The 23864-nt window shown below is 38.5% G+C and overlaps 1 protein-coding gene across 1 annotated transcript in view; it reads left to right on the top strand.

The window, feature by feature from the left end:
• The first annotated feature begins 5512 nt into the window (after positions 1 to 5512).
• Positions 5513 to 23864, top strand: part of CDC42BPB (CDC42 binding protein kinase beta) — a 172663-nt gene continuing 154311 nt past the window's right edge. The window contains exon 1 of the mRNA XM_074213159.1: positions 5513 to 5702. Within this exon, the coding sequence (XP_074069260.1) occupies positions 5528 to 5702 (175 nt within the window). The 5' untranslated portion in view covers positions 5513 to 5527. The remainder of the gene's footprint in view (positions 5703 to 23864) is intronic.

Here is a 23864-nt window from a genome sequence, read left to right as displayed (position 1 = left end):
CCTGTGTTGGCTATTCTCTAGTTATGTAACCTTGGAAAGTAGAGGTCCTATTAACTCTGAGACTCTCTCAGGCACAAGAAAAAAAAACACCTATCTCTCAGGAAGATTGGAGGGGGAACATATTTCTTTCTTTTTTTTTCTAGTTACAAATAGTTTTTAATATTCATTTTTGGTTAAGATTTTGAGTTCTACATCTTTCTACCTCCCTCTCTTCCCTGCCTCATCCCTAAGACAAGTAATCTGCTAAAAGATTATACATGTACAGTCATGTTAAACATATTTTCATGTTAGTCATATTATGAAAGAATTGGGGGGGGGCAGCTAGACAGTGGATAGAGCACCAGCCCTGGATTCAGGAGAACTGAGTTCAAATTCAGTCTCACACACTTACTACTCACCCAACCCCATTGCCTTGCAAAAACAAAAGCAAACAAACAAAAAAGTAGATTCAGAACAAAAGGAGATAAAACAAGAAAGAAAAAAACAAAAAACATTTTGAAAAGTGAAAATTATGCTTTGATCTATATTCAGACTTCACAGTATTTTCTCTGGATGTGGATGGCATTTTTCATCAAAAGTCTTTTAGAATTGTCTTTGATCATTGAACTCAGAGGAGCTAAATGATTGTAATTGATTACACAATGTTGCTGTTAATATATACAATGTTCTTCTGATTCTGCTCACTTCACTAGGCATCAATTAATGTAAATCTTTCCAGGTTTTTTGAAATCCACTTGCTCATGATTTCTTACAGAATAATAGTATTCTATCACTTTTATTTAGTAAAACTTGTTCCAGGCTACTGCTTTTTCACCAGAGAATAATCTTTTAAGTGGTACACACTGCTAGCCTGGGCATCATGCTGTTCCTAATTTGTTGATAGATGAATTCTGTTTTAATTAAGTTATAGATATTCCAGCTGTGGTACAGGCGCCATTGCATTACTTTCTTCACAATGATCTGAACTTGACCTACAATGCAAAAGGTGATATACATGGCCTTTCCAATCTTAGAATTGCAAGTGGTATAAATAAATTAAGGCAATAAAGAAAAGCAGATAGACTACAGAGGCAGGAAGGGTCCTAAAAGTAGCATTTAAGTTTATAAAAGGTTTTTACATTTATCATATTTGATAATGAATTCTAATAAACATGCAAAATAAGGATTATTATCTCCTTTTAGAGATGTTGAAGAAATCTACCCAAGGTCAAACAATGATCTACTCACTCCTAGTCTAGTCTGCTATTGTTTGTTTTCAGTCCCTTAGAGTGATATTAGTTGTGTGATCTTGGGCAAGTTACTTATCCCATTGCCCCCACCCATACCTCCCCCCTAAAAAGAATTTGTATAAAGGCAGCTAGGTAGCAGAGTAGATAAAAGTACTGGTCTTGGAGTCAGGACAGGAGTTCAAAACCAGCCTCAGACACTTGACATTTACTAGTTGTGTGACCTTGGGCAAGTCACGTGGGCAAGGCAATCAGCCTTGTATTCACAACCATCTCCAGTCTTCCCAATTCATATCTGGCCACTGGACCCAGATGGTTTATGTATATACACAAATGTTTTTAGTCCTGTTTAACTCTTCATGACCCCATTTGGGGTTTTCTTGGCAAAGATACAAGGGAAGTTTGCCATTTTCTTCTCCAGTTCATTTTACAGATAAGGAAACAGACAACTAAGAGTTCAAGGTATCTGATCTCTTTTTCATTATATAATACATCAAATTTAGTGCATTAAAAAAAAAACAAATTCAATTAATATCTACTGAGCTCCTACTACTTAGTATACAGTCCAAAGAAGAGCACTGGGGGAGATACAAATGGTCTCAGTTCTCTGGGAGTTTTGTCAGTAAGGGATGACATTCATATAACCATAGTCCAAAATATAGGATAAGATTAAGTTAGAAGTTATAACAGAGTTTATCATCACTTAAGTGGGAGAGTGGGTGTGGTCAAGGAAAGCAACAATCAATTCCGGCACATGTGGCAGGCAGGACAAAATATGCTCTGGGCAAGAGATGGGATCACAGTAGCTCCCCAAAAGACTGAGTTACCTATTAGGGAAGTTATTATGGGGGAGGTGAAGGAAAGTGGGTAGGATGAAGCTTATCTTAGGGAAGGAAGAAGCACCAACTGGTACATTACTTTTATTTTTCTTGTTAACTAAGTGGTAGCTATTTCATACTCCTGAAAGACAGCAATTGTTTAAATACTATCAATTGCAGTACCTAAGGGAAACGCTCTGGTCACACTGCCCTAGTTACAGCTCTGGCTTCAGGGATAAAATCGGAATCAGTTTTTAAAGGAAGGATAGAACTTCAAAACACAGAATTAGTTACACATTCCAAACACTGGCAATGGAGGAAACAAAAGAAACACAGAGATGGACTAGAGCTTCATGTTTTCAAGAAGGCAAGTAATAGTATATAGTTTATGTGGAAAGCTGTTAATGTCTTTTGTTCTTGAAGAGGAGGGTGATGTCTTAACTTGCAAATGAAGTGGATTTAAGTGATACAGAGGTGTGCAAAGTATTCCACCTTAGTTTCCAGTGGTAAAACAGATCAGGCCCTGAATGCAATGGGAGATCTTGGTCTTTTTAAACTAAGGTCTTTCCCAGGTCTATTTGGAGAAACACTCACATGGGACTTTGAATGGGAGCAGAAGATTTTGGATTTTATTTGATAGAAAAAAAAGCCACTGGCATTTTTTTTTGAACAGATGAGTGAAACAATAAATCTATGCTTAAGAATGTGATTATATGAAGGGTTGATTGGAAAGGGGAGTGGAAAAAAGGAACACCTATTTGGAGTTCCTGAAATAGTCTATATTAGTGATAATAAGGGTTTATATCAGGGTGTTCAATGGGGAAGAGGCTAGTAGAAGTACGTGGCATAGTTGATGTAACATTGGATGTGGAGTCAGGAAGATTGGGGTTCCAACACAATAGCTCAATGATCCAGGGCTAATTATTTAACTGTTGTACGTCTGCTTAATATCAGTAAAATGAGGATAACAATAACACTCTACAAGGTACTTGTAAGGATGAGATAAAATATACAGAATTTGGCAAAGCTCTAATATAAATGCTGTTTTTTGGGGGGTAGGTGATAGCTTTAGGTCTTTCAACATACATTTAAATGCTGACTATGGTATGTCTGTACCAGGTGTTAGGGATGATTAAGAACATTGTTGGCTCTCAAGGAATTTATAATTGAATAAGTTTCAATTATTAGATTGTGACCAATATGATACTGAACTTTGCTTCTGTTCTTTAACATGTGGCTTTACAAATACTGTGGTTGGTAGTACTGTCGCTAAGAGTGGTGAGGACCAGAATCACAGAATTCTAGTTAGGTTCAGTGGACTTTGAGTCCAACACATAACTGAAAATTTATCAAAGAAGTAGGTGAGCCAACTTGTTTTAAGCCTCCAGAGAAAACCCAATTCTAATTATTAGTAAGTTTTCCCCCCTCATATAAATTCCCCTAAATTTCCCTTTTGTCAGGTTCTACCTACTGTTCTTGGTTCTTTTTTTTTTTTTGTAGAGCAAAGGAAATATATTTAACTCCTCTTCCACATGACACAATCCTTCAAATACTTGACAGCTTTGTCCTCTTTAGTCTTTCATCCCTCAAAACCCGGGATCTTTCAACTAATTCTTGCCCTTGGACAAATCACTTAACCCTGATTGCCTCACATCCAGAGTCAAATCTGGTCACTGGAATCTGATGACTGGAGGAGAAAGTGAGGCTGGTGACTTAGCACAGCATCCAATCACTCAAATCCAATTCATGTGCTTGCTGTAGCATCACTTCCCTGATGCTGTGGTCATCTTTGAAAATGAAGGACAAACATTATTATTATGATAGGAATACATGGTCCTTCATTGTTTACCAATGTTCTTAAAAATATTACAAATGTGGTCTGACCTTGGTGTAGAGGGATTACCTCCTTATTCTTGAAAGCTCTACCTCTCTCCATCTAGCCCAAGACCATTTTAACTTTCTTGAATATTGCATCCTACTGCTGGTTCCTATTGAATGTGCACTAAAACTTCCAGATTCTTTCGCTGTTGCTAGCTAACCCTGTCTTTCCATAGTGAATGTGTGAAATTGATGTTCAGAACTAAGCATGTCTTTATTCCTACCAAATTTCATCTCATTAGATTCTATCTAATGCATCAGCTGACTCCTACTAGAACCTATCTCTCCCCACACAAAAATAACATTGCCTTAGTATTTCAAAAGAGTGAGTAAAGAAACAACTTCCAGAAATACCTTTTTCCATCTTGGAGGACTTTATCCCCAATTCATGCACTTACCATATCTTTTATATTATTATTTATATATTGGTTATTGTTTCTGTTAAACAGGTATGCGGGAGAACAATGATTGTGTCTGTATAGTTTGCACACACAGATCTATGTGCGTTTTTATGCACATGCATACCCCTAGGATGGGACAATGCCGAGTGTCTGTATCTAAAGTACTACGCGCGCGCGTGTGTGTGTGTGTGTGTGTGTGTCTGTGTGTACGAGCGCGCGCACCCAGCGTCCGCATCCCCCCGTGGCTGAACTCCACGCGCGCCTGGGACAGCCCGGGCTCTGGCCCCGAGGCCTGTCCCGGCCCCCCAGGGCCTGCACGCGGGCGTCCTTGGGGCCCCCCGCGGCCCTCCGGTCCTTTGGCCCGGACGGGCGCCCAGCGCGGGCAGAGCCCCGGGGGCACGGCGGGGGGCTCCGGGCCCACGTGGGGCCGGGGCCGGCGCCGAGCCTCACGCGCCCCCGCACCACCGGCGGCCCGCCCCGCCGCCACCACGCCCCGGAGGCCAGCACGGGAAGGCGGGGCGGAGCCCGGCGCGGGGGAAGAGCCGAGCTCTGGACAGGAAGGTCCAAGGCGCCGCGCCCTCCCCTCCCCCCCCCGGGCTACGGCAAGCGGCGAAGCCCCTGCCCCGAGCGCGGAGGCAGCGGGCGGGGGCGGGGCGGGCTGCGCGGTGAGGTCAGCGCGGCGGGCCGGGCGGGGCCGGGCGGGGCGGGGGGGGGGGGGGCGGCGGCCGGCTCCGGGATTGGCCGGCTGGCTGGCCTGGCTGCAGCTCGCGCCGCGGCCCGGCCTGGCTCCGCGGCCGGCTCCGGGTGGAGGAGGGGCGGCGCGGACGGAGGCGGACGGCTCGGGGCGGCGGGCGGGGGCGGCTCGGCCGAATCCGCGGACCCGGCGGCTGCCGGAGGCCGGGCGGGGCGCGCGTGCGTGGGGGAGACGGCGGCTGCGCGCGCGGCGGGCGCGGGGTCGCCCGAGCGTGCGTGTGTGCGAGCGGCGGCGGCCTGCGTGCGGGGCACCGGCCCATGGCCCCGAGGGGCCTCTCGGAAGGAGCCCCGGACCATGTCGGCGTAGCGGCGCCCCGCGCCCTCGCCTCCTCCGGGACCCGCCGCCGCTGCCCAGCGCTCCGGGCGCCGGGGGGCTCGCGCTAACTCGGGGGCCGTGGACGGCGGCGGCCTCCGCCCGGCCGGGGCCGAAGACCGCGGCGCTGTCGGCATCATGTCGGCCAAGGTGCGGCTGAAGAAGCTGGAGCAGCTGCTGCTGGACGGGCCCTGGCGCAACGAGAGCGCGCTGAGCGTGGAGGCCCTGCTGGACGTGCTCGTCTGCCTCTACACCGAGTGCAGCCAGTCCACGCTGCGCAGGGACAAGTACGTGGCCGAGTTCCTCGAGTGGGGTGAGTGCCGGCCGCCGCCCTCCCGCCCCCCGCGCCCCTCTGCCTGCGCGGAGGCCGCGCCCCGCACCCTCCCCGGCATAGCCGCCCTGCCCGCGAAACACCCCTTTCCTATGCCCTGGGGCCTGTCAAAGGCCGGGACCGCTTCCACACGCCGGCTTTTCCACAGCAGCTCCTGGCATGTTGCATTTTTATGTCCGCCAACGTCATTGCCAATTGGATATTTTCAACGTTAATTGCAACGTATCAGTGATAACATTTTTATTTGAGGGTATTCACCTGAAATCCAAAATAAGCGAGATAATAGGTTTTTTCCTCCCCTTGTCGGTTTAGTAGAGATTCATCTGCGCCTTCTTCAGTCCTCAAAATGATGTGTGAATAAATATCTCTGAAGGATCTATTAGGAGAAAAGTCTAAACAGGGGTAGTTTTCAATAAGCTCATTTCTGGTTAATAGTAAGTAGATCTTTCTTTGCACATTAGGTAAAATCCTCTTCTAATAGAAGAGCACCGTGGATATAGTATTGGCCTCTAAAATAGAAGGACCTGGCTTGGAATTTGGCTGATGATACTACCCATTGACACTGAGCAATCACTTCTCTGTTCCATCCACGAGATTTTTAAACTGCAGAGAAGATACTAACTTGGGACAACAGAGGAAATTTCTGGGAGTTCCCAGTGCCAATGAAATTTCAGTCCATTTCTATCCATGCAGGCTACCTACCTGGTGTTAACAGCATTAAAACCCTATAATGTTTTTCCATACAAGCATTGGGAAATTCCAAAAACACGGAATTACAGATCTAGACTACACCTTATTTTAAATTCCAGATTTTTCAACTCAGTAGCTTATGGGAGTCTCATAGGTTCCCAATACTTATCTTCTTATTTTAGATAACACCTGACTAGATTCTTCTAAGTATTTAAAATTATTGGAACCGGTAGTAAATTTATTTATATAAAAAGTGAATTATTGTTTCTTTGGTCAGAGACATGCTATTTATATTATAGTGAAAAATATTTCCTGATTTGGGGTAATTGTGGTATTTTGTTGGGGTTTTTTTTTTTAGTTTGGGGGTTTTTAATGTTGAGTTATTTTGAGAAAATTTTTTTCTTCATAAAATGTTACAGTCACATGAAATCAAGAAAAGAATGATCTGCTAAAGAAGTTGCTTGTTCTGATTGGTTTCTATGGGTCCCAACCCATTCTTTATTACATACAAAATTGATTTCATTTCCTGTGATCTCTTTTTCAGGTCAATAGTACAGCTTCCAACAGAATAATTAACCAATGTCACACCTGCTTTTGAAAGGGACAATTTGAGGTTTTATATTTATCTTATTTTCTAAATATTTATTTTTCATTCCTTTATATCAACCAATTGATTTTTTTTAAAATTTCTTTTTATTAAAGATATCTGACTTTTACAATTTCCCCCCCAATCTTGCTCCCCCCCCCCCCCACGGAAAGCACCCTGTCAGTCATTACTTTGTTTCCATGTTGTACATTGATCCAAATTGGGTGTGATGAGAGAGAAATCATATCCTTAAAGAAGAGAAGTCTAAGAGGTAACAAGATCAGACAATAAGATATCTGTTTTTTCCTAAATTAAAGGGAATAGTCCTTGCACTTTGTTCAAACTCCACAGCTCCTTATCTGGATACAGATGGCACTCTCCTTTGCAGACAGCCCAAAATTGTTCCCAATTGTTGCACTGATGGAATGGGCAAGTCCTTCAAGTCAACCAATTGATTTTGAAAGACTAGGACAAGATTTCAAATTAGAGCATGTGAGAGTAATGCATTAGTTGATCATTATCAAATGATGATATAGAATTTAGATGCTAGTTTTAAGTTGAATGAGCAACCTGGTAACTGTATGGTAGTCATTCTTAAGACTGGGCAACTTCCATAGAGGTAGCTCTAGTAACTGTAAATTGCAAGTGGACTTGAAGAAGAAGAAAACAAAACTGTTAAATGTGTGATATTCAGATTGCTAAGTTTAACTCTATAAGGTTTAATGGTGTAATCATTATATATAATAATAGAGATCTTCATGTAATTATGTAGTTTTGTACAAAGTATAGTGAAACATTTTGGATTTACATGACATCTTTATTCCAAAGGACTTAATACTATCCCCAAATTGAAAAGAATATAGATAAACTTTGTCTTTGTTCTGTACTGTAGTCTTGTTGAAGTTATTAAGACTATTTCTTCAGTAGATCTATGTCGTCATTGATGGGGGTTACTCGTCCTCCAAGTGCTTATTGTAATTCTGTCCAACTTCTTTTCCATGGACTCTCATAAATCTTACATAATGGATCCACCTAGTGCACTGGAAGCTCATTTTTTAATTCTTTTAACATTTTGTAAGGTTCCACTGCAACACTTCTGTCTGATTTTAATCACTCATTCAATATAAATCTATTAAACACTACAAACACTAGACACTATTAGGTGCTGGAAAGACAAAGATACGGTTCCTTCCCTTAAAGATCTTTCAATTTATGAAGACAGGAAAGAGATGTGGCAAAGAGGTGACAAGTATACCATCCATATAAGCACATAGAAAAGGTCCTATCTGAGTTGAATTTTGAAGGAAACTAGGAATTCAGGAGGTCAAAATAAGGAGAGTCAAGAATGTGTATGAAGAGTTTTAAGTGCAAAACAGAAGAGTTGGTAGTTGATCCCAGAAGTAATAGATAGTTATTGGAGTTTATTGAATGAGGAGAATGCCATGATCAGACCTGCATTTTAGGAAACTGAAAGGATTGGAGAGATGAGGGATTTAAAGGCAGGGAGAACAATTGTTTTCTAGTAGTAGTAGTAGTAGTAGTAGTAGTAGTAGTAGTAGTAGTAGTAGTAGTAGTAGTAGTAGTAGTAGTAGTAGTAGTAGTAGTAGTAGTAGTAGTAGTAGTAGTAGAAGACCAAGTTAGAAATGATGAGAATCTTAAAATCAGGTAGTATCTTTATAAGTGGAGAGAAGTGGATAAATGCTAGCTATATTATAGAGGATACAGTTGATAAGACTTACCAGTTAATTGACTATGTAGAGTGAAAGAGCATGAGAGGATGACACAGGTAATAACCCTGAGAGACAGGGTTTTCAGAGAAGAATAATGATTTCTATTTTGTACATGTTTATTTAGGTTGAGGTACCCAAGATATGACCATTTTGAAACGACCAGTAGGAAGTTGATTATCATTTCTTTGATGAGCACTTGTTTAGAAGTCATAGTGGTAATATGTTACAGCCTACTTATGCCCTTCATGCTTCTATTCATAATTCCTTGTCACCCACAATCTTTATTTTTTGGAGATCATGGTATTCCTTTTTTTGGTAGAGCATAGTATTACTCTGATAATTACTCTGGTATAAAAAAATGACTTGTCAGATCACATAGGTGATCTAAATTCTAAATGGATTACTGAACCATACATGTTTAATCATCTGAGTATTAGTTCCATTTCAGATAGAATTTTGTTTTATTTAGGAAGCATTGGGAATTTCTAGCTTATCGTTGAAATTGTTTTTAACAATTAGAAAAAGGGAGAATACATTCTTAAATTTTACTCAGTTCAATATGAGTTCTTATGTTAATATGCAAGTATTTTTAGAAAAAAGCAAATTTTATTAGCAAAGGGAAGCTTTGTTCCAGGAGTAAAAGTATTCATGAGGAACTAAGAATTATAGTTGTAATCATCATTATCATCATCTACTTCTAATTGTAATAATAATTCACACTTATTGAGTGCCCTAAGGCTTCTGAAAAATGCTTCCTTTAAGTTTTAGATAATATAAGTATCCCACCCTGCTATTTCACAGACCCGAGAAAGTGAAGTTTAGCATTTATGACTTGTCCCTCTGAGTAACATAATAAATGAAAAATGTGATTTGAAATAATGTTTGCTGGAAGTTATTGAATCAAACTTCCTTTGAAATTAACATAAAAATTAGTCTAAATTTCCTGAGAAATTATACTTTTTAGAGAATTTGAAGGTAGACAAAGGAAGTTTAAATCAGAACAATAATAATGACTTCTAATTGTGATGGATGTTGAATTAGAAGGACAATAGTTTGTCTTTAATTTCCTCTTTAAAAAGTAGTTTATCTTTTTTTTCTTTTTTCTTTAAGGCAATGGGGTTAAGTGACTTGCCCAAGGTCACACAGCTAGGCAATTATTAAGTGTCTGAGGCAGGATTTGAACTCAGATATTCCTGACTCCAGGGCTGGTACTTTATCCACTGTGCCACCTAGATGCCCCCCAAAAGTAGTTTAATTGATTTTCTTTTTTGAAAGAATAGAAATATCTTCAAATAAAAATGTTGTCTTTTGTGAATTTTTTGTAAAATTCATAATTTGAAAAGAAAGCCTTCCATCACAGAATTTTAGATTTGGGAGATAGAGATCATATAGCCATTTTTGTTCTTTGAGGTCCAAAGATCACTCTTCTTAGCAAATAAGAGATGCAAAATAAATTCTGTCTTTCCTTTGGGAAATGACAGCATTTTGTTAGAGAGAACATTGGATAGTTCCTTTATTAGCAAAGGATGAATTAGGTATGCCTAGAAAAAATAATCCAATTATCTCATCTTGGTAGTTTTGTCTTTTGCATATAGTTTTGCATAAATATTTGTTTATAATAAACTATAATAGACTAAAACCTAACATTATTGTAGATCCTTTTCATCATAGTGCTAAAAAAGCATCTAGAGTTAAAAAGAACCATAAGATGTCATCTGATCTTGCCTCTTAAACAGCAAAGAGGATATTTTTACTAGGTCTTTGTTTTGGTTTTTGGTTTTTGCAAGTAAATTGGGTTAAGTGACTTGCCCCAGTGTTACAAAGCTAGGTAGTTATTAAGTGTCTGAGGCTGGATTTGAACTCAGGTCCTCCTGACTCCAGGGCCAGGGCTCTATCCATTGAGCTACCTAGCTGCCCTTTTACTAGTTTTTTTTTTTTTAGGTTTTTGCAAGGCAAATGGGGTTAAGTGGCTTGCCCAAGGCCACACAGCTAGGTAATTATTAAGTGTCTGAGATCAGATTTGAACCCAGGTACTCCTGACTCCAGGGCTCGTGCTCTATCCACTGAGCCACCTAGCCACCTCCCCTCCCTTTTACTAGGTTTTAAAAATATTTCTGTGTCACCTAGACAAATATTCATTCACTTCCCTCATGAAAGACTACAAACAACTTTTAAATTCTAGTTTCCCTGTCTTGGCTTCTACTTTGTTTGCTTCATATTTTTTTTTTTTTTGAGTCATCCCAAGGCTCAATCCAGGACCCCTTTCTCTTTTAACTCTATACTCTCACACATCTCTTCAGCTGCCATGAATTCAATAATCATCCCATTCTCACATTTCTCATTGCCATAAGCCTAAACCAAGTTTTTTTCACTTTGTGCAGTAAGTCAGCTAGGTAGCATAGTAGATGGAGCACTGTTTGGAGTTAGGAGGACAGATGTTTGAATCAGACCTCAGACATTTGACACTGACCTTGGCCAAGTCACTTAACCTGGTTTTCCTCACATCCAGGCCATTTCCAGTAGAGCTAATTCATATCTGGTCACTGGATCCAGAGTACTCTGGTGACTTAGGACAGCACCCTCTCACTCAAATGCAAATCATGTACTTGTCATAGCATCACCTTCTTGATGTCATGGTCTTCTTTGAGAATGAAGGGTAATAATCATCTATCAACCTTGTGCAGTGATAGGAACAGCTTCAAATCCATTAGCTGACTTCCTTGCCTCTAGTCTAACACCTACATATCTCTTCAGGTGCCTACTTTTGATTAGGCAAGATGGCCTCAGCACTGGTCTTGGAGTTAGGAAGATGTAAATTCAAATATTGCTTCAGACATTAATAGCTTTGTGATCTTGGGTTAAAAACTTAAACTCTTGTCCTGTTTTCTATTTGAAAAATGAAGGGTTGGACTTGATGACCTCTAAGGTCCCTTCTAAATCCATACCTGGGATCCCATGCAAATTGAATAGTGATTGACTGTATATCTCTTGTCTGAGAATCAGCTGAATTCACAATCTCATAATGAATTTTTTGCTCTCAAACTTTTGAAAACTTGTCTACAAAGTTGAAGAGGGATTGGGAGTTTGTTATTAGAGGAAATAACCTATACCGACAAAAATCACAAATTGTTAAAGTGTCGAAATGAGCAGTTCAAGTTGTCCTTGATTACATCATTAACCTTATTAAACATTCCTGGTGGGTTCCCTATTCCCTTCAGCTGTATGGCAGACCACTTTACTTTAAATACAACTTTGATGGAAATCTTAAGTAAATATTCTTAAATGATTCTAAAAAATGCAAACTGTTAGTTATATAATGTAATCCTGGATTTTAAAAATTCCATTTTTGATCAATTTTATTTTTAATCCAACAATATTACAAGTGAATTAATGAAATGAAAAGTCTTTGCTGTCAATATTTTGAAGTTAGAAATAGTATGGAATATGTTGGTTTCACACTGGAATATCAGCACTTTTTTATCCTTGAGAGACTTTTATACTTACTGAAAAAAGTGATAATTTTAAAATTAAATTGTTGTATTTTGTTAGTAAAATGTCTTCCTCTTCTCTCAGACTTTTTTCTTTTAGTTTGGCAGTTTACTCCACCATATCAGGCTCATTAGAAATAAAACCAGATTAGAGATTGTTAGTGTCATATTTATGTATCTTTTGTAATGTAATTTGTTGATTAGGTTACTGGAGTATTAGATTATTAGATTCTTGGTTATTTATTTGCTCCTATCCCCCATTTCTTCAAACTTTTGGATTTTATCTATTAATTTATAATGGGTATTGGTACAAAAAAAATAGTAAAGAACCAAACAAAACTAAGACTAGAAAAGACTTAACCTATTTTATTAGCAAGCTATTTTATAAACACTGTTGTGACAAACTGATTAATTGAGTACCATATTGGAAGCACTCAATGATGGCTCCTTGATCTCAAATTGAACTTTTTATTCACATGATCAATTAGTGACTACATTGAATAACACATAAATTGTATGGACCTAACCCAGATGGCAAAGACAAGGTTGTTGTGTTTTCTTATTTGCTGTTAAAAATTTTCCCCATAGAGTGTGGTACATAATTTGAAAAACACTGGCCTGTAGTATAAATTCTAAAATCTTTAACTTAGCTCTCAAGGCTCTCCATAACAGGTCTTTGTTTTGCTTTGGCAAATTTCTCTTTCTATCTCTGTCATAAATGCTTCTATATACAAGCAGTTCTTCTTACTTGGATGGCATATCACTTGTGAGATATTTCTCAACTATAAAATGAGGTAGTTTGATTAGATGAACAATATAAGGAACTTCTAATATTCTGATTCCTTTTCTTCTTATCTTATTATTTACATATTCTTCTCATTCTTAATGATTTAGTTAAAATCTCACATCCTCCAGGAAATGCTCTGTCTCTCCTAGCCCCCATTTGTGGGGGCTGTACTCACCTCTTCTCATTTTTCAGTTTTTATAGACCTTAGCTATATACATGAAATCTGGCAGGGACTATAGGTACTTTTTCTTCATATCTCAGTTGGCACAGTACCTGGCATATAATAAGTTTATAATACTTGATTATTTAAATATAGGTGGAAGGAGAAAAACAACGTTTTGCTTGCTTAAAATTACCTTATATATATATATATGTATAATATTCCATCAGAGACCTTTTTTTTTTTTTTTTTAGGTTTTTGCAAGGCAAATGGGGTTAAGTGGCTTGCCCAAGGCCACACAGCTAGGTAATTATTAAGTGTTTGAGACTGGATTTGAACCCAGGTACTTCTGACTTCAGGGCTGGTGCTTTATCCACTGTGCCACCTAGCTGCCCCCTTGAGGCCCTTTTTCTAATGCTGCTGTTATGCTCGAGTAAAAATGAAAACCAACACAAACCAAATCCAATTTACAAATGGACTATCTTCCAAAAGTTTGAATGCAAGTTGGTTATTTGGAACTTGAAATACATCTTCCTGTAGAGACAGTGATTAGATTCTCAGATCATAATTTTGATAAAATATTCAATATTTCCAATGAAAAAAGTAAACCCTTCTGTGATGAAATATTGTCATTAGTTGTAGAGAATTCTCATTACTTTGAATTTACATTGCTACATATTTGTGGCTATGAGATTTAATTTCTCTTGGCCTCAGTTTCCTCATCTGTAAAATAAAAACTCTGGACTTCATGACGTTCTTAAAAAATACTTTATTTTTCCAACTACATGCAAAGATAGTTTTCGATAATCATTTTTTCCCTCCCCCCATCCTCCCCCACCAGAAAGCAATCTGATATAGGTTATGGGCAGATAACTATGTTAAACATATATCCATATTAATCATATTGTGCAAGAAGAATCAAATACAAAAAAAGAAAAACTCATTAGAGGGGAAAAAAACATTAATATATGACAACTTTAAAAAATTGAAGATACTAAGCCTTGGTCTGCATTTAAACTCCTTAATTCCTTCTCTGGATATGGATATTTCTTTCCCAAGTCTTTTAGAATTGAATTTGATTATTGTATGACTGAAATGAGCAAGTCCATCATAGTTGATCATCACACAGTATTGCTGTTAGTGTGTACAATATTCATGTGGTTCTTTTCACTTCACTCAACATCAATTCATGCAAGACTTCTAGGCTATTCTGAGGTCCCATCCCTCATGTTAAATAAAGTTTAATAAGAAATAATTTATGTAAATATGAAAATGTACTAAGTGCAAAATACTATTAGGAGGTGGAGTGCTTAAGTGTTAACCATGGAAGAATCAATGGCTCCAGTTTTCTCCTCCCACTTGTACTGTCTTATGTGACCTTTGTTAAGTCACTTAACCTCCCTGGATCAATTTGCTTATCTGTAAAATATGAGGGTTAGAGTAATTGACCTCTAAGATCCCTTCTAGTTCTTCATCTTTGATCCTTTGATTCCTTCAAAAACTTTGGAAGCAGAATAAGAAATGTTTTTATTTTTTTCTAACAAATAGAAGTAAAATTCTAAGGTAAATCTACATTATCATAATAAGGATTGAAGGCTTGGGAGGATTGAATTAACTTTTTATTTATTTATTTATTAGTGGTTTTTTTTGCAAGGCAAATGGGGTTAAGTGGCTTGCCCAAGACTGTACAGCTAGGTAATTATTAAGTGTCTGAGACCAGATTTGCACCCAGATACTCCTAATTCCAGGGCCAGTGCTTTATCCACTGCGCCACCTAGGCGCCCCTTGAATTAACTTTTAAAGGCATCCCTATGTTTATTAATTTACCATCTATTGCACTTAATTCAGTAGTATGAAAGTACTCATTCAAAATAAATTTCTCTATTCATTTTAAATCAAAATAGATTTAATCCAGTAGTTAGAAAGATTAGTCTTAATTATATGTTGTTCCAAAGTGTATTTTCATTTGAAAGTAACATTGCTACTTGAGAGATATAAATGTCCTATTTGGGTATTCATTAAAACGAGTGATTTATTTTAATATTTTTAACTTGATCAAAAATCCAAAAGATTTACTTGTTGATTCACTGTAGTTAGTTGAAGTAGACACTTGGGAAGCTGTTGAGCATGGGAAACAAATTCTAAAATTGACTTTTGTCAAGGTGACTAATTTGAAAATGTATAGTCTTCCTTGTAAATTGAAATACATGTTTTCAAAATTCAACTCTGCCATCTTTAGGTAATTATCTTTAATTTTCTAGACCTCAGTTTCTTCAGCTCTAAAAACAGAATTAATTAGAGATGATCTGTGAGGTCCATCTTAGCTTTTGCCTTCCTATTTGAGAGCTGTTAAGCCATCTCATGTAATTGTCTTGGATACTTGGTATACATTTTTGCTCTACTGTAGTAGGATACCAGCAGAAGTTTGGCAACTACATGAATGAAGTAGGATTTTTTGGTTTGTTTTTGGCTAATTAAATTGAGAAAACATTTAGTAAGCACTTAATTCATGCAAGCCATAAACAAACCATAAAGACCATCTACTGAGCAATAGGAGGCTTGTGAAATGTGGATTTAATACTAATGAAATTAGGTTAAAACAACAAATTTGTATACTTCCCAAAAATAAGCATGAGTTCCTTGGATAATTTTTCCTCTTCAATAAATACATAATTATCAACATAAAATGCTTGTTTATTTTGCAGATTTTTGCCATTTTTAGTTGATCAACAATGTCCAGTAAACTATCATTTTTTATCTCTTAAAAATGCCTTAAGGAAGATATGTACAATCAATTTTTTTCACTTCCAATCTAATGATTTTTTTTTTCAATTTTCATCTTGAACTGTACAACATTTGATCACAGTGACTTCTTAGATAAATTCCACTTTCTGGTTTTTCACAAAATTGCTCTCAATTCTCCTATCTGTTTTGTTCCTTCATGGTTCCCTTTGCTGTATCTTTTACCTCTACTACCTGTGGGTATCTCTCACTTATATTCTTTTAGTTTCCATGGATTCAGCTATCATCTCTATGCAGATGATTTCCATATCTCTATATGTAACCTTGTTCTCTCTGCTGAGCTACAGTCATCTTAGACATTTCAACCTGGGTGTTGCATTAATATCTCTAACTTAGCATGTCCAAAGCAACTTCTTGTCCTTTGCCGTCTAACAAATCTTCCTTTCTTCCAAACTTCCCTATTAATACTGAGGGCACTGCCATCCTCCAGTCACCCAGGCTTGCAACCTTGCTACTATCCTGAACTCCTCATTTATACCCTACTCCACATATCCAAATCACATTTTGTCAGTATCACATTCATTTCATTTCTCATGTTTCCTTCTCTTCACGCACACAGTTCCTTTTCATTTCATGTATTACAATCTTCCTGCCTCTACTGTGCTTATCATCATTTATCACAGCTGAAGGAAGTATGATGTTCCTAGACTGCAGACATGGCCATATCCAGATATCACCATCTCTCTACTCAGTTACCCCAATGATTTCCATTTATCTCTAGGTTTAAGTATAAAATTCTCTGATTGGCTGTTAGAGTCCTTCACAATTTGGCGCCTTATTAACCTTTCTAGTCTTCCCCCATACTTGATGCTGGACTATTTGCAGTTCCTCAAACATGATTATCACATTCTAATTTCCTTTCCTTTTCTTTTTCGTTGACTATTCTTCTCCAGTGTCTCTTACCTACGTCCCCCATGCTTTGCCTTCCCTTTCTGACGTTCTTCATGATTCAGCTTGGATATCACTTTCAATAGAAAATCTTTTCTGCTTTTCAACCTTCATTAGGGTTATTTCTCTGTGCAAACTTTCCTCTGTATGTATCTTGTATGTGCAGTATCTGTGTAATGCCTCTTTAGTTAGAATGTGAACTTTTTTTCGTTTCTTTTGCAAGGCATTGGGATTAAGTGACTTGCCTAAGGTAACACAGCTGGGTATTAGTATTTTGAGACCAGATTTGAACGCAGGCTATTGACTCCAGGGCTCTATCCACTGCTTCACCAAGATGCCCCAAAATGTGAACTTCTTTAGGGTAAGGGCTTTGTGTCTTTGTACCCCAGTGTTTCAGCACAGTGCCTGACACATAATAAGGGCTTACTTAATGCTTGTTGACTGGCTGAATTGAGAATATTATCAAAGTAATTTACATAAAGGCTATTGTGTATAAATTTTGAACATATCTTAAACCCATTTTGTGCAATTTTTTCTAAAGGCGTTTTAACCTACAAATACAGCATTCCAGTTTGAATATATTTTTATATATTTCATAGCATCTTGTGCTTCCCTTTTATTGTCTAGTCTGCTTCCCTCCTAGTAACAATGTGGTTTTTTGGGGGTGGGGGGAGCAGGAGTATTGACAGAATTTTAGATAATTTTTAACGTTTATTAACTAATTGAGTCTCACAAAATTATTGGTGGTTAATTTTTTTAAAAAATGTTTTTTTTTCCTGGAGACAAGTGATTGTAATAATCTCTATCCACTTTCCAGAGTTTTTTTCTAGGATTAAATTTAGAACCATAGAAAAATGAATGTCAGACCCAGAATTTAGAGATAATCTAGTTCAATCTAGTTCTTATTTTACATTGAAGAAACACAAATCCAGGAGGCAGAGTGACTTATTTAGGATTACACAGCTGTTTATTGGCAGAGCCTGGACTAAAACCCAGGTCTTTTGACTTCTCTTTTAGTATTTCTTTCTTATATTATTTTGCAGCATTTTATTGGTATTTTATAAGGTCTTGCTCTGTCATTATTAGATTCATAATTCATTTGTGTTTGCTAAGTAGTAGTGCCATTAATTATGTCAACATTGCAATATGTACAAAAGTTTACCATCTCACAAAATTTTTATTATCCAGAAGGAATGCCGGCAATAAAATCAGTGAAATAAATGTTCTTTTTTATTTGGTGGAAATAAACTTTCCAAGGCAAGTAGCTGATTTACATTGTCTCATTGTCCTGGCAATGATTAAAAAACCTGCAGCTTCATTTAAGGAAGAATTTAATCTTTTTTATTTAAAAGATCTTCTAAGTTTCTTTGTTTTGAGTTGTTTGAAGCAAAATGGTTCTTATGCAAATAATTTGTAGTCTAATGTGGGTATTTTTTTTAGATATTTCTCTTTCATTAATGTAAAAATTTTGATTTTTCCATCAATTTGTGATGTGAGAATATCAAAGCTGATTATTCTTTCTGTATGGTGAATTTTCTATATGTAGATATTGACTTTTATTCATTAACTTAAAAACTATTATTAATTTCAAACTCTTGTGTTGAAATTTACTTTCTGAAGTTTATTCTCAGTAGTTTGAGTTACGTAATAACAGGGCTACACAATAAAGTTGTGTTTTATGCAGTATTTCTCTCAGAACAATCTTTTTGCTTGACCATGTCTGGAATACTATGATTCTGGGTGTCAAAATTTAAGGAGAATTTTAATAGACTGAAGATTTTTGAAAGGATGACAAGGATAATGAAGAGTCTCAAGGCTTATGTCATATGGCAGCTATGAGAGCAGATTGAAGGAACTCCAGGGCATGTTTATCCTAGAGAAGACTCAAGGGGAGAGAAGGAGCACCCAGAGGACAATGAAAGGTGGCTGTAGATGAATATCAAATGGGCTCAGAACTGAATAGGAGAGAATTGTGACCATTTATTTTGTGCCTTTGGTAAATTGCAAAGTATTTTTATGACCTCAAACATCTCTCTGAAACAAAGACCTCTCTTTTTTTCCCCTCCAACATCGATATTCATTCAGCTCTTATTTGGCTATAATTTATATAATACAGAAGTCTCTAAAGAAAATTAAAATCATAAGTCACTGACTGAGCTTGGTAGTCAAAACAATGGTAGGTAACATTGCGTTTGGAATGTGTGCTAGTTGACTGCCCTGTAAATTCTTTCACTGCCTCTGTGATTCCTCAGACCAAAACTCTGATAGACATCTCTCCCCTGCATGTGTTGTCTGCCCTCTTTTAGAATATAAGTTATTTGAGGACAGAGATTGTTAGATTTTTGTATTTGTATTCCCATTATATTTAGCAGAGTGTTAGATGCCTCTATATTGTTTTCTTAATTTAAAAATTAATTTGAAGAACTATCTTGGGGAAAAGACTTTTGTTGTATTTGGCCTCAAAGGATCAGAACCAGGGGTGGAAATTGCAAGGAGGAAAATATAGGCTTTATATTAGGAAAAGCCTGTTTACAATTTGAACTCTTCCAAAATGGAATGGGCTAGGTGGTAGGTTCTTCCTCATTGGAAGTATTCAAGTAGGACTAATGATCAGTTGTCAAGTGAGTTATATTAAGGATTTCTTTTATAAATGTCTTGGTCTAACTGGTTACTGCTTTCTATTAAAAAAATTCTGTGATTCTGTGAAGTAGGCAGTATAAATGTTACCCTTGTTTTATAGATAAGAAAACAACTTTGGCAGTTGACACATCTGTGAAAAATCTAAAGGATTATAAGTTTAATAAGGAAAAAGGAGAGTAGTTTCTTTATAGCCACTTGGTTGCTAAAGTGGGCACTTAGCAGTTAGAGAATGGCTGAATTTACTCATATTTTCAATGTATATAGTGGAATATTATTTCAACATAAGAAGTATTGAAAATGATGAATTCAGAGAAACTTGGGAAGACATAAACTGATGCAGTATGTTGTAAGAAGAATCAAAAGAACAACTTTTAACATAGCTTGACTTTTTATTTGTGACTCCAGCACCTAACTACTTCCTCATTCATTCACTCAGTAACCACAGTAATGTAAAGGAAAACAACTTTGAAAAATCTCGGAATTCTGATCAATTAATTGGCCTAATGTATTGATTTGTATTGTTTCACTACACTTGTTTCAAGGAAGGACTTCTGTTTGATGGTAGGAGGAGTTGGTAGAGTTACATGTGCAGAAACGCATATTGAAAAGGGCAGCTTTGTCACTGCCATGTTAAATGTAATAGATTTTTAAAAAAAATTGTAAACAGAAGTTCACAGTTTCATATGCAATCTTTTGTTCATATTTAAGTTCCTAATAAGACAAAATATAAAAGAAAGGAAATTATGGAATTATACAATAAGATCTACATTAACATATATACTCCTTGACTCAGTGATCCCAATACTGGAACTTTGCTTTCTTTTTTTTCCCTTTTCCCCCCTTTTTTTCCTTTTATATTTATTTATTTATTCTCTTTTTGTACAAATAATGTTTTTTTATACATTAATAAAATATTCTTGTTTAAGAGTAAACAATGCCCCCTCCCCCACAAAATACAGACTCACTTGAGCAATAAAGTAAAGGGGAGAGAAAAAATTAAAATTAAAAAAATAATACTATTAATAATTGTAGGTATGGCCAGGTGGCGCAATGGACAGAGCCCCAGCCCTGGAGCCACGAGCAACTGAGCCCATATCTGGCCCCATACACCCAACAATCACCCAGCCGTGTGACATGCAAGCTACCCCAACCCCACTGCCCTGGAAAAACCAAACGAAGGGGGGAAAAAAGACCCAAAATACAATAAAATAGTAATAATAGTAGGGGTGGCTGGGTGGTGGACAGAGCACTGGCCCTTGAGTCAGGAGCACCCGGGTCTAAATCTGGCCTCAGACACCCAAACATCACCCTGCTATGCGGCTCCAGGCAGGCCACCCAGCCCCATGTGCCCTGCACCCCCCCAATAATAATAATAATAATAATAATAATAATAATAATAATAATAATAAATGTGCTTCAGTCTTTGTTCCAACACCAACAACTCTGTCATGGGTGGATCACATTCTTTTTTTTTTTTTTTTTTTTTTTGCAAGGCAGTGGGGTTAAGTGGCTTGCCCAAGGCCACACAGCTAGGTAATTACTAAGTGTCTGAGACCGGATTTGAACCCAGGTACTCCTGACTCCAGGGCCAGTGCTTTATCCACTATGCCACCTAGCTGCCCCTGATCACATTCTTTATAAGTCCATCGCAAAAGTTACTTCCATATTTTTCCACCCTTGCCATTGCTGATTGCAACTCCCTCCTTTCGTATTTCTCCACTACCATGTACTATATTTTCTCTCTCCTTTCACTTTGACTCTGCTGTAGGGTATCTGAGTGGTGCAGCAGACAGATCCTGGTACTGGGGCCAAGAGGCCTGGAGCATCCCTACCACCCCTTAGGCCCAGCATCCACCTGGCCCTATGGTCCTGGACAGGCCATCCAATCCCAGCCCCTTGCAAGAAGTAAAAAAAGAAAATGTGTTATATCTGACCACTCTCCCCCCATGGTCCATCCTCTCCTCCATCACTCACATCCCCCCTTCCCTGTCCCCCCCCTTCTTACTCCAGATGCCTATATATACCCCATTGTGTGTGTGTGTGTGTGTGTGTGTGTGTGTGTATATATATATATGCTGTTTACTCTCCTTTGCTCTGATGAGAGCGAAGATTCCCTCATTCCCCTTTGCCTCCCCCCCTTCCATATCATTGCAATAGCTCATTGTAATAAAGAAAAAACTTATTATATGAGATGTCTTGGCCTATTCTCCCTCTCCTTTTTCTTTCTCCCATTACATTTCCTTTTTTTTTCTATTGACTCCATTTTTACACCATATTTTATCTTCGAATTCAGCTTTCTTCTGTGCTTCAACTGTAAAAGTTCCCTCTACCTGCTCTGTTAATTGAGAAGGTTCATATGAGTATTATCAGTGTCATTTTTCTATGCAGGAATACATGCAGCTCATCATCATCAAGTCCCTTATATTTTCCCCGTCTCCTTCAATCTACATGCTTCACCTGAGTCTTGTATTTGAAGATCAAACCTTCTGTTCAGCTCTGGCCATTCCAACAGGAACATTTGAAATTCCCCTGGTTCATTGAAAGTTCATCTTTTTCCCTGGAAGAAAACATTCAGCCTTGCTGGGTAGTTGATTCTCGGTTGCATTCTAAGCTCTTTTGCCTTCCAGCATATTATATTCCAAGCCCTACGAGCTTCCAGTGTAGTTGCTGCTAAGTCCTGTGTGATCCGGAGTGCAGCTCCACGGTATTTGAATTGTGTCCTTCTGGCTGTTTGTAATATTTTCTCTTTGACTTGGGAGTTCTGGAACTTGGCTATAATATTCCTAGGGGTTGGTTTTTTGAGATCTCTTTCTTGGGGGGATTGGTGGATTCTCTCCATTTCTATTTTGCCCTCCGCTTCTAGAATATCAGGGCAGTTTTCCTGTAGTAATTCTTTGAAAATGATGTCAAGGCTCTTCTCCTGATCATGACTTTCAGGTATTCCAATAATTTTTAAATTATCTTTCCTAAGTCTGTTTTCCATATCAGTTGTTTTTTCAATGAGATGTTTCACATTTTCTTCTAATTTTTTCATTTTTTTGGTTTTGAAGTAATGAATCCTGGTTTTCATAAATTCATCAGTCTCCCCGAGTTCCATTCTTTGCCTGAAGGATTTATTTTCCTCAGAGAGTTTTCTTATTTCTTTTTCCATCCGGCCAATTTTGCTTTTTTAAAGCATTCTTCTCAATACTAAGCTGTTTTTTAGCATGCTATTTTCTTCAGCATTTTTTTGGATTTCCTTGACTAGGCTGCTGACTTCATTTTCATGTTTTTCCTGCAACTCTCTCATTTCTTTTCCCAGTTTTTCTTCTAACTCCCTCATTTGATTTTCAAAGTCTTTTTTTTTTTTGAGCTCTGTCATAGCCTGAGCCCAGTTTCTGTTTTTCTTGGAGTCTTTAGATACAGGAGCTTGTGCTTCCTCATCTTCAGACTGAATATATTGATCCTTCTTGGGCTCATATGCAAAATATTTCTCAATGGTCTTCCTGTTGTTTCTCTGCTTGCTCACTTTTCCCAGCGTGAGCCTGTTTTCGGGGTGCTTCCTTAGCTTTTGGGGCACTCCCACAAGGGTCTCAGTGTGTGAGGCTCTGTCTTCCCTCCTGGTCTGTGAATGACCAAATGTGTGCCCCCTCTGCCATGGGGCTGAAGGGGGGGGGGGGCTAGACTGAGATCAGGATCTGAATGTGGTCAGAGCCTTAGAGTCCTGTTCCAGAGGCAGAGGACAGACCTAGGAAGTCTCTCTCTTCACTCCTGTCCCTGGGTTCAATGGGCTTATGCCCTGGGGCTTCCTGCTTACTGGCTCAGCCTGCTTCTGTTCCTGGATCTGAGCTGCTGAAAGACCTTGTAGCTTGCTATATGCCCTGAGGGCTGGGCTCCACATGCTGGCTCTGGCAGAGGTTCTCCCCCCCCCCCCCCCTTCCGCCACTTTGTGCCGCCCCGGGGCGTAGCTCAGGAGACTCCACTGCTCCTGTGAGCCAAGGCTCCCAGCTCCCTGGGGCTGCCTCGGGGAGGCTGGAGTTCTTTCGCTCTTGCAGCCGTCCCTCCGACCCCCTGGGGAGCAGAGCCTTTCTGCTCTTTTCCAGGTTACCTTGAGTAGGAGAACTGCCTCGCTGGGTCCCTTTGTGGGTTCTGTCTCTCAAAAGTTTAGTTAGAGTCCTTAGTTTATGAGTTTTATGAGAGAGCTTCTAAGAGATGTTGCTCTCTTGTCACCTTCTTGGCTCTGCCCCTGGAACTTTGCTTTCTTAAGGAGGTTGACAATAGTTTGATTTTGTTCATTTTTCATTTATTTCTTATATTCTCATTTGTGCTTTAGAATACCTATACTTGATAATAGGATTTAGAATAAAATTTATATAAGCTGGAGGGTAATTCTT

The sequence above is a fragment of the Macrotis lagotis genome, chromosome 1, assembly GCF_037893015.1.
Source record: "Macrotis lagotis isolate mMagLag1 chromosome 1, bilby.v1.9.chrom.fasta, whole genome shotgun sequence".
Taxonomy (NCBI): Eukaryota; Metazoa; Chordata; class Mammalia; order Peramelemorphia; family Peramelidae; genus Macrotis; species Macrotis lagotis.
Note: the sequence above shows the minus strand (reverse complement) of the source record. Positions and strands in the feature narration are given on the sequence as shown.